The sequence below is a fragment of the Zonotrichia albicollis genome, chromosome 4, assembly GCF_047830755.1.
Source record: "Zonotrichia albicollis isolate bZonAlb1 chromosome 4, bZonAlb1.hap1, whole genome shotgun sequence".
Taxonomy (NCBI): Eukaryota; Metazoa; Chordata; class Aves; order Passeriformes; family Passerellidae; genus Zonotrichia; species Zonotrichia albicollis.
The window spans coordinates 303,656-317,875 of NC_133822.1; the positions used below are offsets into that span (position 1 = coordinate 303,656).

The 14,220-nt window shown below is 42.0% G+C and overlaps 1 protein-coding gene across 3 annotated transcripts in view; it reads left to right on the top strand.

The window, feature by feature from the left end:
* The window catches only part of GOLGB1 (golgin B1), a 37,352-nt gene that overhangs the window by 1,787 nt on the left and 21,345 nt on the right, over positions 1-14,220 (top strand). The window contains exons 2-13 of one of the 3 annotated variants that reach the window (XM_074540247.1): positions 280-375; positions 1,305-1,437; positions 2,135-2,231; positions 2,851-3,003; positions 3,738-3,890; positions 7,411-7,563; positions 8,444-8,566; positions 9,056-9,169; positions 9,829-10,240; positions 10,909-11,000; positions 11,305-11,401; positions 13,864-13,937. In XM_074540247.1, coding sequence (XP_074396348.1) covers positions 2,142-2,231; positions 2,851-3,003; positions 3,738-3,890; positions 7,411-7,563; positions 8,444-8,566; positions 9,056-9,169; positions 9,829-10,240; positions 10,909-11,000; positions 11,305-11,401; positions 13,864-13,937 — 1,461 coding nt within the window. In that variant the 5' untranslated portion in view covers positions 280-375; positions 1,305-1,437; positions 2,135-2,141. Of the gene's footprint in view, positions 1-279; positions 376-746; positions 885-1,304; positions 1,438-2,134; positions 2,232-2,850; positions 3,004-3,737; positions 3,891-7,410; positions 7,564-8,443; positions 8,567-9,055; positions 9,170-9,828; positions 10,241-10,908; positions 11,001-11,304; positions 11,402-13,863; positions 13,938-14,220 lie in introns of all 3 variants that reach the window. The other 2 variants (XM_074540248.1, XM_074540246.1) reach the window with 2 other exon arrangements.

Here is a 14,220-nt window from a genome sequence, read left to right on the forward strand (position 1 = left end):
CAGTGCTGCTTTCAGAGATGTGGTCCAAGGGATGCTCTCCAGAGCAGTGGCCCACCTAGGCCTGTGTTTTCCCTATTTCTTCTACACAGACAGCAAACTTGTTGCTGTTTGCAGAATTGTAGAATCACTGTTTGCTTCCCATTCACATCCCTTGCCATATCTGGCTGACCTGAGAATGTAAATTAAAAATTATTTCAAAAGACACAAATTTCTAAGGCTGGAGTTCAGGTTGTTAATGTCCCCATCCGTGCAGGTGGTTCCTCTCTTTGTGTTTTTAAGGTGATCAGCTGTGAGCCAAACCCAGCAAGGCTCACTAACTTGAGGGCGGTGTCAGGTTAACCTGGACAAATGCCAAGGAACGTTTTCTCAGTCCAGGTAGGCATGCCTGAAATTGTAGTGCCTGTAGCAAGCAGATAAGTGCTCAGACCCATGCAGATGCCTAGATTCTGCTTCTTTTTTGTATTTCTAATACCAGTTCTAATAATTCATCTATTGGTTCTCTCAGTCCCAGCCACATATTTTGCATTTCTGACTTTAGGAGGCTGTGGCCTAATGCTCAGTTGGAAGATCAGACCCATCCTCTTCAAGTGTTGGAGACAGTTAGAAAGAGGCATTCTTGCATTTGGATGGCTCTTTCCTAAAATGCATCATTGCCAAGACAGCAGGCCCAGTTCCTCACTGGGGCATTGTGGGAGTGATGGTTTACAGAACTATAAATACTTTATTGTTCTTACGATGGATTCCAGACATTCCAGGTCTCCACATGAGTGTCTCGTTACCGCATCGGTGAGCAGTTGATGTTGCCAGAAGAAATCTCCCTGGCAGGAGCTGTGAAGCTGTACTGGAATTGCATGCCTCACGTCTCGCCCAGGGCCAGCTGAGAAGTGAGCAAAGCACCAGGACTTGTTTCAGTGGCTGCTGTGTTGTTGCAGAACATGAGCAGCCCAAAGCACATTTGGACTGTGCTTCTGGAGGAGTTTCATCTGAGCTCTTTACAGGAGCCTGTCTTAGGCCTGGCCTCTTGCTGCATGCCTTTTTGCTACACTAACTGTTGCTGGAGTGTTCTATTCCCTGGGCTGAGGAGACTAAGCTCATGCTGTGTATGCAGTGTGAGAAACCAGGGCATGTCTGCAAATCCATGTTCCCAAACAGAGCAGACTTGTCTCACTTTTCATGTGTATTGCAAGTGACTAACTAACAGTCCTGGAGTGTGCTGTGTAGGATGAAGGATGGGCTTATTTCTTTATTATTGGATAATTTATTTTTTTGTTTTTGTTCTTTTTTGCTTCTCTCTCTATCAAAAGTCTTGGTTCATGCAACCTGTCAGTACTCAAGAGATAATAAGGAGTGGCAAGAAAGACCTGTGTGTGACTGCTCTACCTTGGAAACCCTACTATTGAATCAGGAGACCCATGAGCTCCTTGGAGTACAAAGCAGGTTAGTATTCATATGGTCTTTTCTGCTATTGATGCGTGACAATGTGCAGTGTCATGTTTTCTACTTGTGCAAGATCAGGTGACTGCTGCAGATGAGTCGTGAGCTGCTCCTTCCCAGTGTCAATATTTCCACACATTTAAGTGGCAATCTAGGACCAAAGATTTGCTTAGTAAGACAAAAGAGGTCAGGAATGAGTGGATCTGTGTAGTCAGCTTCAGGAGCCTGCTTCTAGTGAGGCAGAGACATCATATTAAAAGATTCCAAACATGGGTTACAGGCCATGTTTGGCCTGTAGAGAAATGGCATCATTTAACAATCACCTTTCTTTTCAGTAAACTGAACAGATTGTGGTTCTGTAATGTCATTGTTCATAAAGATCAAGAATGAGCTATGAGGATGACTTGGCATCTGGTATAAAAGTGTATTTTTCAATCATACATGTGGAGCAGTGAAGGAATCTTCATGTTCTTGACACCAGCACATCCTCTGCTTTAATATTCAGAGGGTCTGGCAGCTCCTGTTAACATGACCATTTCTTTTTTCCTGAAGTTTTACTTCAGCTTTTCTCTGTCTTAGCATAGGAGACAAATTCCTACAAGCGTGGTCACCAACTGCTGTAACATTAGAGACCGGCATAAAGGAGCTTATTCTTCATAGCAGCTTTGACTCTGTATTCTGATTCTTGGTTTTGTTTTAGGCTCAAGATGCTGAGCCGTTTGTCAGGTTTAGCAAGTACTGTTTTACAAGAGCTGTCTGGGGATGATGGAGATGCAGTTACTGAACCATCTATTGCTGTAAGTACAGTGTTATCTAAAGACTTTCAGATCTTATTGACAATTAGTTTGGGGAGCCTGGTTCGTTAGACTGCACTGAGAACTGACTCCTGCTTCTTCCTTGCTGAGCACTAGACTGAGCTGTTATTCCACTCTTTCTTCTACTCCTCACCTCCTAAGTCAGCATTTCTGTTGGGCAGACCATAATCTCCTCAGTTTCCACATCTCAGTGTGATCCGAGGAAACAAACTAGAATTCGGGTGAAGAAAGACTTCTAAGAGTACTGGTAATTGTGTGCAGCAGAAGGGGAAGCTCTGCATGGTTGGGTCATAGTGGGAGGCTTCATCTTTGTGCTGCCCTTTGGTATTGAGACTGTGGACAATGTGTGAGGGTCCCTCTCGTTTCAGATTTGTTCATGTGGTGTTCAGCAAGGTACTCTTTGTTTTTGTGTGTTGGCTTAAAAGTTCTCTGAGTTTCCTCCTGGTTTCATCTAACTGTATATTTCTACAGACTTCATGAAATGCCTGCAGGGAGCAGAGTGCAGCACTGAGGACTGGAGCTGAAGCTATCATGTGGATGCTCTGCTGCAGGTTGTTAATAGGGTTTTTTTTCCTTCAGAGCACTGATTTTATTGTTTCAGGTAGAAGCTTTGCAGTCAGAAGCAGAAGGCATGGAGGAGGCACCTGAGGAGGTGTTGGAGCGCCTAGCCCAAACAGAAAAGCTGGTTGTTCAGCTGAAGGATTTGATTCGAGAAAAGGATGCCCTGCTCCTGGAAAAAGAAACTGTGCTCAAGGTACCATTTCTTTCTCTGAGGACCAAGAGTAAAATGCTGCTTCAGTCTTCTGTGCAAGCCTGTCTCTGGTTTCTTTTGAACGTGAGATACAAATGGTATCAGTTCCCGAGAAATATTGGAGTTTGAATAATGGATGACCCTAAGAGATGTAGGATATCATCTGTTAGTTTGCTTGGGTTAATTTAGACTACAGTAGATAAGTTACATCCAAATTACACAGCATTTTGTCTCGGAGCCCTTTGAGGCCCATGCAGATTCCTAGTGGCTCTAATAAGTACTAATATCTTGTGTGACGTTGTTCTTTCCCCACTTCAGCGTGTTTGACACAGAGAAACCTGTGCTGTGCTCATCCACTGGTCCGGTGGTTTCATGAGGCATTCCCAAAGATAGTTGTTGTCCACCCTGAGGTGTGGTGGGAGTGTGGTTACTTGAGATGGTTCTGGGGGACTGCATGTAGCAGAGAAAGTCAAACTGAGTTTGTATTCACTGCTGAGTGAAGTCCCTGGGTGCTCTGTCCTTTGGAAGGAAGTGCTGGGGTAGAAGCCACAGTGTTGGGATGTGTGGTGTTTCAGAACAAATTTGGTTTGCAGATGTGTTTTAGATAGTGCTGGTACTGGGCAGGCAGGGCTAAACAGAATATAGCAGGCTGACAAACCGTGTAGCTTTCTCAAAGTGGTGCTTCTTGGGTAGCAGCACTGGAGCCAGGGCAGTCAGTTTGTGTCCTTCTCTTCCAGAAAGAGCGAGAGGCCGCAGATGCCAAGGTGATGAAACTTAAACTTCAAGCCAAAGCCAAACTGGCCTCTCTGAACAAACGCATCGAGGAGCTGACCGAGAAAGGAGCGCCACTGCCTGCACAGGCCTCAGCAGCAGAGCTGGAGGATCCCAAGGTTAGGAGAAGGGGGCTATTTAAAAGATGTAGCTTCTACTGATAACCTGGTACTGCCTGATCACAGTGACCCAGCAGGGTCTATTTGTCTTACTAGCAGGATGTTTGTAATTCCAGCAAGGATGTCTGTACCTGTGCTGTAGGAAGCCTGTCTGTCTAGCTTCCTTGTACTGCAGATGCCCTTGGAGGGCTCAGCTTGATCTCATCAAGGTGATGGGCTGGTTTCCCTCTGCATAACTTTGGAAATCCATTGTAGCTGAACTGTTTCCTGCAGAAACTGTATGTCTGTCTGAGCTATGAGTTTCAAAATGTTGCCTGTCATGTCAGTACAGCAAAGGTTGGCTGGTGTACAAAAACAATGAGGTAAGGAGGTCATTGAAACTGGAAGGCAGTAACTTTAATATAAAAAAATAAATATAAATTTTTTTCGAGTTGTGTAGCTTCCTGAGCTACCATAAAGCTTTATGGCTGACAGACCATAATTGTGTAACGCTAGGTAAAACTGAGGGAAAAGTGTCTTCTATGAAGACATTGAAGAGGCTGTTAGCTACTAACTAGAAGCTCCCACTGGAGCTGGTAATTTTTGAAAACTTGACTATGTGATCAGCAAAACAATATTTTCTTTAAAAAGTTTGTAATATTGTGGAAGAGAAATGGCATAGATGTTCAGAATGGTTTCCAGACATCAGATGATGTTCATTAAACCAGAGAACATAAAAGCTATTTCAGATATTGAAAAAAATATTAAAATATTGTAGGGAACAATAAAAGGTGCCTGTGAGAGCTGTCGGATGAGAAGCGACTGCTAATGAAGATCAATTCTATGACTTGTGCTGACTATTTTTGATTGAGAGCATCCTAAAATCATAGAAATGTACTTCTGTAATTCCCAGTACCAACTTGAGAGCCTTTCTCAATGCAAAGCAACATCTGGTTTCATACATGAAGAATTGGATAATCTCAAGGATTGCCATAATAGAAAAATGAAGCAAAATTTAACCAGTGCACAGTCATGAATGCATGAACAGCATTCCCTGGCTGTAGAGACTAGTCAAGGCCACAGGAGCTGTTAGCTGTGTTACTTGACATTCCTCTCCTGGTGCTGAGGCTCTTTCTCAGTTTATCTATCTGCAGCATGTCTGTGTAACATCCATGTGCTGTTACATGACTTTGTGCAGACTTGCTGTTGAGGAGTGGTGAGTGTTCTTGCTTCAAAATTCAAATTTATCAGTTGAAGAAGGCAAAATGAGAGAAAGCTGAGCATCAGTTAATTGGTGCAATATAGATTTTAAAAAGAGACCTTGTCTTTTTTACATACCGTTCTAGCTATTCTACTGAGAGTCGCAAGGCCTTGTGTGCAGTGTTGTCATGTTCTGCTTCTTTGGAATCAGGAAAGATAAATTCTGAGAGCAGCAAGAGAGTTTTTCTCCCATCATGTTAGTAGCTGCACTTGGGAGACATTCGAACAGCTTGGTTACTTAGTCAACCAAAGTCAGAGCGGAAATGCCATTTCTCTCTACAGCTGTAGGAGGAAGGTGAGCTTCAAGAAAGTGGGCAAACTGTTAAAGGATAATGCAGATGAATGTAAATTAGCCATTAAGAAAAATGGCCTTCTAATTAGAGGAATGAGGGCTTGAGACAGTCTCCAGTGGACATGGTATGGTCCACAGCCTTATTTGGTTTGGGTTAGAACATAGTTTGAGTGAAATTATGTTAGGGCAGTTACCTGCAATATTTTGTATTTGACTCAGAAAGCACTAGCTTCTTTCTTGCAAGGTTAGACCTACTTAGAAAATACAGAGTCCTTTATTTAAACTTATTTCTCCAAGTAGATGCTGTCCTGAGTAATGGGGCTATTTCCTAGACAGCTACCCTCCCATTTGATGGTGAAAATTCTAGGTTAGAGTTGCATCTTATGCTGAAGTATTGAATATTAGCAAAGGACTGTGTTTTTTCTCTCGGTGATGTGCGCCCTGTGGGAAGGCTGTATTTTAAATATCTAACAAGTACTCTTACTTCCTGGGCTTTTAACAGAGTGACTTATTTTGAGAAGAATGGAAAAAATCATCTTATCTCCTCCTCTCAGATAGTATTTGTGTACAGGACAATTGAGGCTCCTCTCAAACTTTTGAAGTGGGTAAAGATAAATTATGTTCAGATATAAGAACTTACACATCTTGAAAAAACATAGTATTTAAAAGCTTGAGCTCTTTGTGGCTGTGCTACTGTCCTTACGTGTGGCACTTCATGTAATGGTCAGTGTAAGAGGCTTTGTAAAATCCAACTGTGAGTATCCATCCTGAAAGCCAATTACAAGTAAGCAAACTAATCCAGCTGTCTTCCCCCAGCAGCTCCTCTGCCCCAGGCTTACAAGTTATGTATATCCTGGCTTCTTAGAGCTTCCTGCATATCTATTCTTTATTTTTCTGTCTTGTTCTATTTCTAAATTTAACTGCAACTGAAGCTTCTTGGTCTGTCTGTTCTGCCTCCTGCCAATGACTTTCTCTGTAGGTGAAACAGCTTTTGAGGAGCAGTAGCCTCTTACCCTAATTACACTAATGTATAAGTACTTTTAAAAGCCTTCATGGTATTTTCAGATTGGGTTTAAAGACATAAATACTCTGTAGAATTCCTGTGTTATTGATGGTGTTTGACCCAATACCTGCCACAAATAAAAAGTGGAAGAGATGTATTTTATATATATTGAGTACAAAATACCCAGCACTGTGTGATGGCAGTAGCTGGAAGTGCTGAGGTAAGAATGCAGAACAGGTTTTGTCTGCTCAGGGACAGGTGGGGAGGGACCTGCCCTCACCCAGCTGGAGAGACAGAGAGAAGAGTGCAGGTGTAGCGTGCTGGGTTGTCTGAGTCAACACAGCCTAAGCACATTTTATGTGAACTGTTGTTTACATTTCTTGGTCGTAAACAGAGGATTTAAGTGGAGTAGAACTGATAATTGTTTGCCTGTTCCCTTTGCTTGTAACTAATAAGTTCATTGCTAATAATCCTGTAGTCTAAAGAGACTTCCATAGGCATTTTCTGTACTCTAGAATGTCTACCCTTTTGTCACATGGAGAATATTCTTCTATAATTAATTTTTAAATGTTTTTATTTCTGTTATTAGAGAAATTTGTGATGTTAAAAAGCCTCAGAAATCAGGGAAGTCATATAATAAATAATGTATTTAATAATCTAATTTGCCTTAGATTATATAGTGAGCAGTCATGGACTGTAAGCCCTGCCAAGTGTTTTGACACTTCCCAATTAAAAGCATCTTGTGCATCTCTACACAGAAATAGGGAAAATAGTTACTTAACATAGGACAACTTCATTTAAAGAAACAAATGTAAAGTTAAGAAATGAAGTAGTGTAGTAAAAATAATCATCTGATTAGGAGCCAAGAGTAAAGTAGCGTTATAGTGTATTTTTTATAATTAATTTATTTAATTTATTAACCAATAATACTGATAAGTTTACTTTCTTCTGTTTCTCTTCCCACTTTTTTCCTCTTGCAACGCCAGAAAAACAAAAATACAAGTGAAGGGCACAGAGAGGAGGTGGAAGTACTGAAGAAGCAGCTCAGGGAGCAAGAGGAGACTGTTCAGGACCTGAAGAAACAGCTGGCTGTAGCTGAAGTGAATCTGAAGGATGCTGAAGTCAAGTATGCAACACAGGTACAGAAATTTCTGTCTATTTATCAGTCTGTGTTTCCCACCTCACTGCTTAGACTAGTATGCAATAATAGAACAATGCTTACACAGCTGGTCTTCAATTACCTTACCTCAATTTTGTCAGTCTTGTGCCTCCTCAAATCACCTAGGTCCATCCATTTCCCTGCCACTGGCTCCTTCTCTAAACATTACCTAAATCTTTCACAATCCCCAAATGATCTTGTCCTGCCCTTCATCCTCTACCCCAGGCCAGACCCACCCTTGGTGCAGAAGGTGCTCTGTGGGTGAGAGATAGGTTTCACCCTTGGACAGTGGGACTGAGGGCTCTCTGAGGAGGGGGAAAACAGTCCCTGGAAGGGCCTGGATGGGGTGTCCCTTCCTCTGAGTCACAATTTGGGTTCTTCCCTGCCTGCCATCGCCTCTCTGTGTTCTGCTGTGGGTGTCAGGGCAGCTGTTTATCACGGGATGTCACAGCGTTAATGGTATGTTGTAGTTATTTGTGGAAAGATTTTTTTAGTACTCAAAATGGCAGGTTTAGCTTTTGAACTGTAAATTGGGCTGCATCCTATACAGTTAAAAGCCCAGAAGTTTTATGAACTGTTAATTATATAGTAATAATTTATTTTATTATTCTACATATTTGTAGATTAAATTCTATGCTTTTTGCTTTCTGGGATCTCAAATCTTCTCAGTTGTTATACACATAATAGTAGGATAAAGACACCAAGTAAAGATACTGTTTGACCAAGATGATGTGTAAGATTGTCCAGCTGAAAACTCCATCGCACACACAATGTGCTGGTGGATGTTGAAAGCAAGCCTATGTGTCTGTCAGCTTCATAACCTTGTTGGTTTGTTTTTATTTTGTGGCTTGTGTTTTCAGCTGAGCTCCCTGCAGGAGGTGGTTCAGGAGAAGGAAGCTCTCCTGGAAGAGCATGTGCAGCAGCATCGAGCTGAATTGCTCAAGATGGTGGTCCAGTCAGATACGGAAGTAGAGATGCAACAGGTATATTTTATATAATAATCATATGATGGGAGGAGGAAGGAAAACAGAGGACACTCTGAAAGAGCAGTTCTCGTTAAAGTAACTCAGAAGGGATAAGAGGGAAGATGTTTTGATTGTTTGGACTTTTTTGGATTGCTAGTTGGAGCTTTGAGTCCTTAGTTTCAATCTGCTGGTTTGCTATCAGTCAAAGAGAAAGAACAGTTGAAAGAAGTGTTACATTATTGTGCTCCAGTTCCCTGTTCATGAAGCAGGGAACTGGAGCACAATAATGTAACACTTCTTACACTTTTAATGTAAATGTAATGTAAATATAATGTAACACTTCAACAAGTAAGCTCCTCCTACTGCACCAGGGCTCCAGAATAGGTGTCAACAAAAATTAGTTAATTCAGGCTATCACAGTAAGTGTGTTACAAAAACGAGGTATATGGATGAAACGTGGGAATCTGAATTTACTGGAATGCTGGAATGGCCTTGTCTCTCTCACAGAACCTGCGCACACTTCAGAGAAAGCTCGAGGAGCAGGAAGCAGCTCTGTTAGGACGAACTCAGGTGGTAGAACTGCTGCAGCAGGAGTTACACACTGCTGAAAAACAAAACCAGGTATGTGTGTGTGTGTGGTGGATGGGGCCTTTGTCAGTGGCTCAGAAGTTACCAGATTAGGTTTTTTTGGAACCATCTTTCCATCATGAAATCAGCTGGGGCCGCCCTCCCTGGGTCAGGTGTTAGAGCTGCAGGTCTGTGTGCACAGCTCACAGCAGGTACAGCCACACAGTGGGTGCTGCAGTTGCCAGCTCTGATGATCCAGGGCAGGTGGGCAGGGTATGCATCTCTCCATACCCATGCTGCTGACTGTACTTTCAAAGCCAAACACACAAACCTTCCCCAAAAGCAGAAATGCCTAACACAGTGCTGCTGAAGCCTCAGTGTTTCTGGACTGCCAGGCCAGATCAGAGCAGAAACAGCTATTCTTTGGTATGTCTTGCTGAGAACTTGCTTATCTGGTGGCGCAGCTTGTGGAGTGGGATTGGCTCTGGCTTCATCAGTTTGGAGTGTGAAGAGAATGAGATCACGTCTGTGCACGTATGACTATATAGATAGGATTAAGAAATTGAAATTTCTGACATGTTTGTTTCCTCCCTTTTGCTACTCAGATATCTTAAAAGGATTTAATAAGAACCTTAAAATCTAGTTCACGTGCTTTGCTTTGTCAAGGTATTTAACTAGTTGAGAGAGAAATTAATTTCTGTATCGTTTTACAGACGCTCCTAGATCAGTGCCAGAAGATGGAAGTGGAACTAAGCTCCATGAGGGATGTGTTAGATGCAGAGAGACAAGGGGCTCAGGATCTCAGGGAGAAGATGGAGCTGGAGCTGGCTGAGAGGAAGCTGGCTTCCCATCGCTTGCAGGAGGAGGTGCAGGGTCTCTCAGAGCAGCTGGAGGAGGCCAGAAGAGCACAAGCTGAGCTCGAGGTGCAGTACAGAGACCTGGAGCAGGCACGCAGGCTGGAGGTGGAGGAGAAGGAGCGGCTGCTCAGCCGTCTCGCGGTGGCTGAAGAGGAGCTGCCACGTGGCCGTGCTGTCCCTGGGGCTGAGCAGGAGCAGCTGGAGCAGGACACTGGCCAGCCCTCAGTGCCAGCTGTGGGACACGGAGCTGCAGCACAGGCACCACGGGGTGAGCAGCCACAGCACTCAGGGGGAGCAGCTCCTCCTGGGCTGCCTTCTCTTTGCCTTTGCTTTTATAACAGTTCATAAGAGTGGCTTGATGTAACAATTCCTGATTGCACAGGGACACAGGAATGGTGCTGCTGAATCACACTAAGGGGAGCTGGTTCGATCCCACTGTTCTGTCTTTGGCAGCTGCAAGAGGAGCAGGAGTGTGGGGCAGCATTTATGGTGCTTTGCTTGTGTACTGTCCCAGCCTCTTGTCTTTTGGGGCTTATGGAGGTTTCTTGAGCTGGATGTATTGTTTTAGTTGATTTTATTGATTTGTTTGATTTTTTTCTGCCAACTTAAACAAGTCCTTTTTATATGTGCCTTGTTCTTCACAGTGTGAATTTCTACTGAAATTATAAGTAAAACAACCAAGAAAAGCAAACTGTACCATTTTCTCCATAGACCTGTGTTAAAAATAATAACATTGATCTTGCCTCAAGCTCTTATTTCAGGTTTTCTTCCAGCTTCTTTATGGCCCAAAGCTGAAGCAGTGACTAAGAGAGAAGAGATTTCATAAACTATTATGAATAAATATACTAATAAACTGTTGTGCACGTGTGTAAAATGGACATAGTGTGGCAAAAAAGACAAGAACAGACCTTAACTCCCCTCTTTCCCCTCTGTCAGATGAACTTCTACAGAAGTTTGAAGAATTTGTCTGCTGTCAGGACGAGCTGAAATCCCAGCCACAAGTGCAGCTCTCTGAACTGGAGCAACAGGTTTGATATTTTCAAATTATTCTCATTAATTTTTCTGGTATATTTAGGAACTGAAGCCGAATTAAATGTCTAGAATTCCTTTTTTTATCATGCATTGCTTGAGAAAGGCTTCTGTTAGTTCTCTCAGTTGATGGGCAGTCATGTTATGACTACAGAAGCCTGTAAAGAAGTAGAAGTCAATTCAAGTAATTTAAAAGTTTCCAATTGATTTTTTTTTTTTAAGTTAACCAAATGATCAAAGACTAATATGTTTTTATAAATTGTATTAAAATTTGTCTTTGTCCCTTTCATCCTGTTTAAACAGGATGAATCAGCATCACAGAAAAAAATAGTAGATCAGGAAGACCAGAATGAGACTTCATTCCTACCCGCAGAAAACTTGGAAAGACAGAAGACAGAAGGTTGTATGATTACCTTACCTGTTTTAATATTCTTAATATACTTAAGAATCATTCTAGAATTAGTTTCTACAAAAGATAGACCTAAAGTGGTAGCTTTCCCCAGTACAAGATGCTGACAATCTGCAGGTGGTACTTCTGGGAAGGATATTTTTGATAGCTTTTGCTGAAACAGTAAGGGACCTGTATACATGCCCCATATAAAAAACCCCAGACAATTACATTGATTTTGAGTGTCTGGTCGTGTAGACTGCTAGCAGCAATATCACAGCTCTCTTGGAATTTTACTGTAAAGCAGTGGATTCCCTTATGTGTTTACTTCAGGGTCTGGGTGCTCTGTGACAGTAGGCTGCCTTGATTTTTAAGAAATAGATTCATTTTGCTTCCTGTCATTCAAAGATGGGGAATAATCGCCAATAAACCAGATTCCTACAGTCCTAGAACATCATATTTCTCTTTTTTTGTTCCAAGATCTCAGAGATGTAGATTTTTAATGAACTTCAAGACATTGTTTAGAATCGTGGCATGGTTTGGGTTGGAAGGAACTGATAAAGATCATCTGGTCCATCGCCCCTGCCCTGAGCAGAGGCATCCTGCACCAGGTCAGGTTGCTCAGAGCCCCATCCAATGTGACTTTGAATATGTCCAGTGATGGGGCAGCTGACAGCTTCTCTGGGCAATCCAGGGTGAAGCAGCCCTCTTGAAAAGCTGCAGTAGGGCCTCTCTGAAGCCTTTCTTCTCCAGGCTGAGCAACCACGGGTCTCTCAGCCTTTCGTCATGGGAGATATGTTCCAGCCTTCTGGTCATTTTTGTCATTTCTTCTGGACTCACTCCAGCAGATTCACATCTGTCTTGTACAGGGGAACCCCAGAACTGGACACAGTGCTCTGGGGCCTAACAAAAGCAGGGAAGAGGGTGAGAATTATCTCCTTCAGCCTGCTGCCCACACCTCTTTTGGTGCAGCCCAGGGTATGATTGGCTTTCTGGGCTGCAGGCACACATTGCCAGCTCCTGTCCAATTTTTAGTTTACCAGAATTCCAGAGTTTTTGTAGCCTGTTTTCCATCCATTCACCCCACAGTCTGTGCTGGTACTGGGGATTGCCCCAGGTCAGGTGTAGGGCCTTGCCCTTGGCTTTACTAAACCTCACTGTGCACAAGGGCTGCATAGCTGCATTCCTCAGGCTATATATAGTCTGCTATATAGGTTCTAAGTGCTTTGTTACTCCTTTGTGTCGTGAAATTGTCAGTCTTAATTAAAGCGGGATGCCAAAAACTGCCACCATAATCCATTCCTGACTTTGGTAGAATGAAATAAGGATTTATAGTTACTTTATATTTTGTAATTTCTGGTGCTTTTCAAGTAGACCTTAACAAATCCCTTCAAATTTCAAGCTGTTGTTTGAAATATAAAGATTCATGAAATCCTTGTACAGCCTTAATTTCCATGGGCTTAGCAGTGCATTAGACCAGAATACCTGTAACTCTCTTTACGTCTGTATGGATTCCTTGAACTTCTCTTGAGGCAGCTCTTGGAGGGATTGAAGGTATCTCCTCCTGCTGTGTAAGGGAACATTGTCTGGAGTTCACTTGGTGGAAAGACTAGAGCAGAGTAGGGATCAATAAAGGAAAGCCATTACACAGAAAACACAGACTGCCTTCCAATTGTTAGAATTCACAAAACGTTCATTTGAGCTTCCTCAGCTTCTATAGTACTTAGCAAATACAGTTTTGTATTATCAATTGTATGTAGAAAAGTGTGTGAAGGAGAACAGAAGAAAACCTTGTACTGTATATTGATGGTATGTGTGTCCTCACTGCATGCTCAGAAGTGAAAAGTACAGAAATTTGTACCCCTTAGAGAACTGTTTAACTTGGTCCTGAGTTTTATTTTGCATATATATTAACCTGTTTTTCATACCATCATTGCTAGTTAACACGTTCACAAAAATGGGGCCTGTTTTTTAATGCTTCTAAATTGATATTTCTGGGAAGACACAGTATTTGTTGCTTTACAAATGGCTCCTATGCTAAAGAGCTAAGCCATCACCTAATACATTAATTAGAACTGAGATGAATTAGAATGTATTTTTCTTGTACATTTGTAACAATTTCTTATTTTATTTTTTCCAAATGAAATTTGAAACATCTTTCCACAATAGTTCTTCCTTTCCTCTCGTTTATAAAAATGTTTCTTAAAAAGTGAATCTCTATTACCTGTCTTTCAGTGTGTCTGTATGACAACAATTGTCCTTTTCTAAAAGCTGCTTAAAAGACCATGTTGGTTGTGTGGTTGCCCCTTAAATAAAACCAAACCCACATTATCCCATGACAGTACATATTTCCACTACATAAGTGTTATTGACAGCCATGTGTCCTTTCTCAAAAGCTCCTGGAAGAATATTCTGTTGCTGTCTAAAACAAAATCTTAAGTGTCAAAGAAATTTTTTGTGTTTGAATGTTTCAGAAATACCACATTTGCAGCTTGTTCTCCAGGAGTCTCAGCAGGAAGCTGTGATGGCCACAGAAGATGCAGAACAGGTAATGATAAAGCTGCTGAAATAAAATAGGTCAAGGACTGGCCTTAAAACAGCTAAGCTGTCATGGTCTTTTGTACCAATCCTCTTTAAAGGTTATTATTAACTGGATTAATGGTGAAAGACAGAAATAGCTTCCAAATACAGCTTGTGCTGTGTTAGTAACAGACTGTGTTTCCCTTTGCCAGCTGTGTGCATTTCTTGTGTCCTTCATCCATCCGGTCCACACTTGTGCTATTTTAACTATTTGTTAAATAATAGTTAGTAATAGCACATTTGTGCTATTT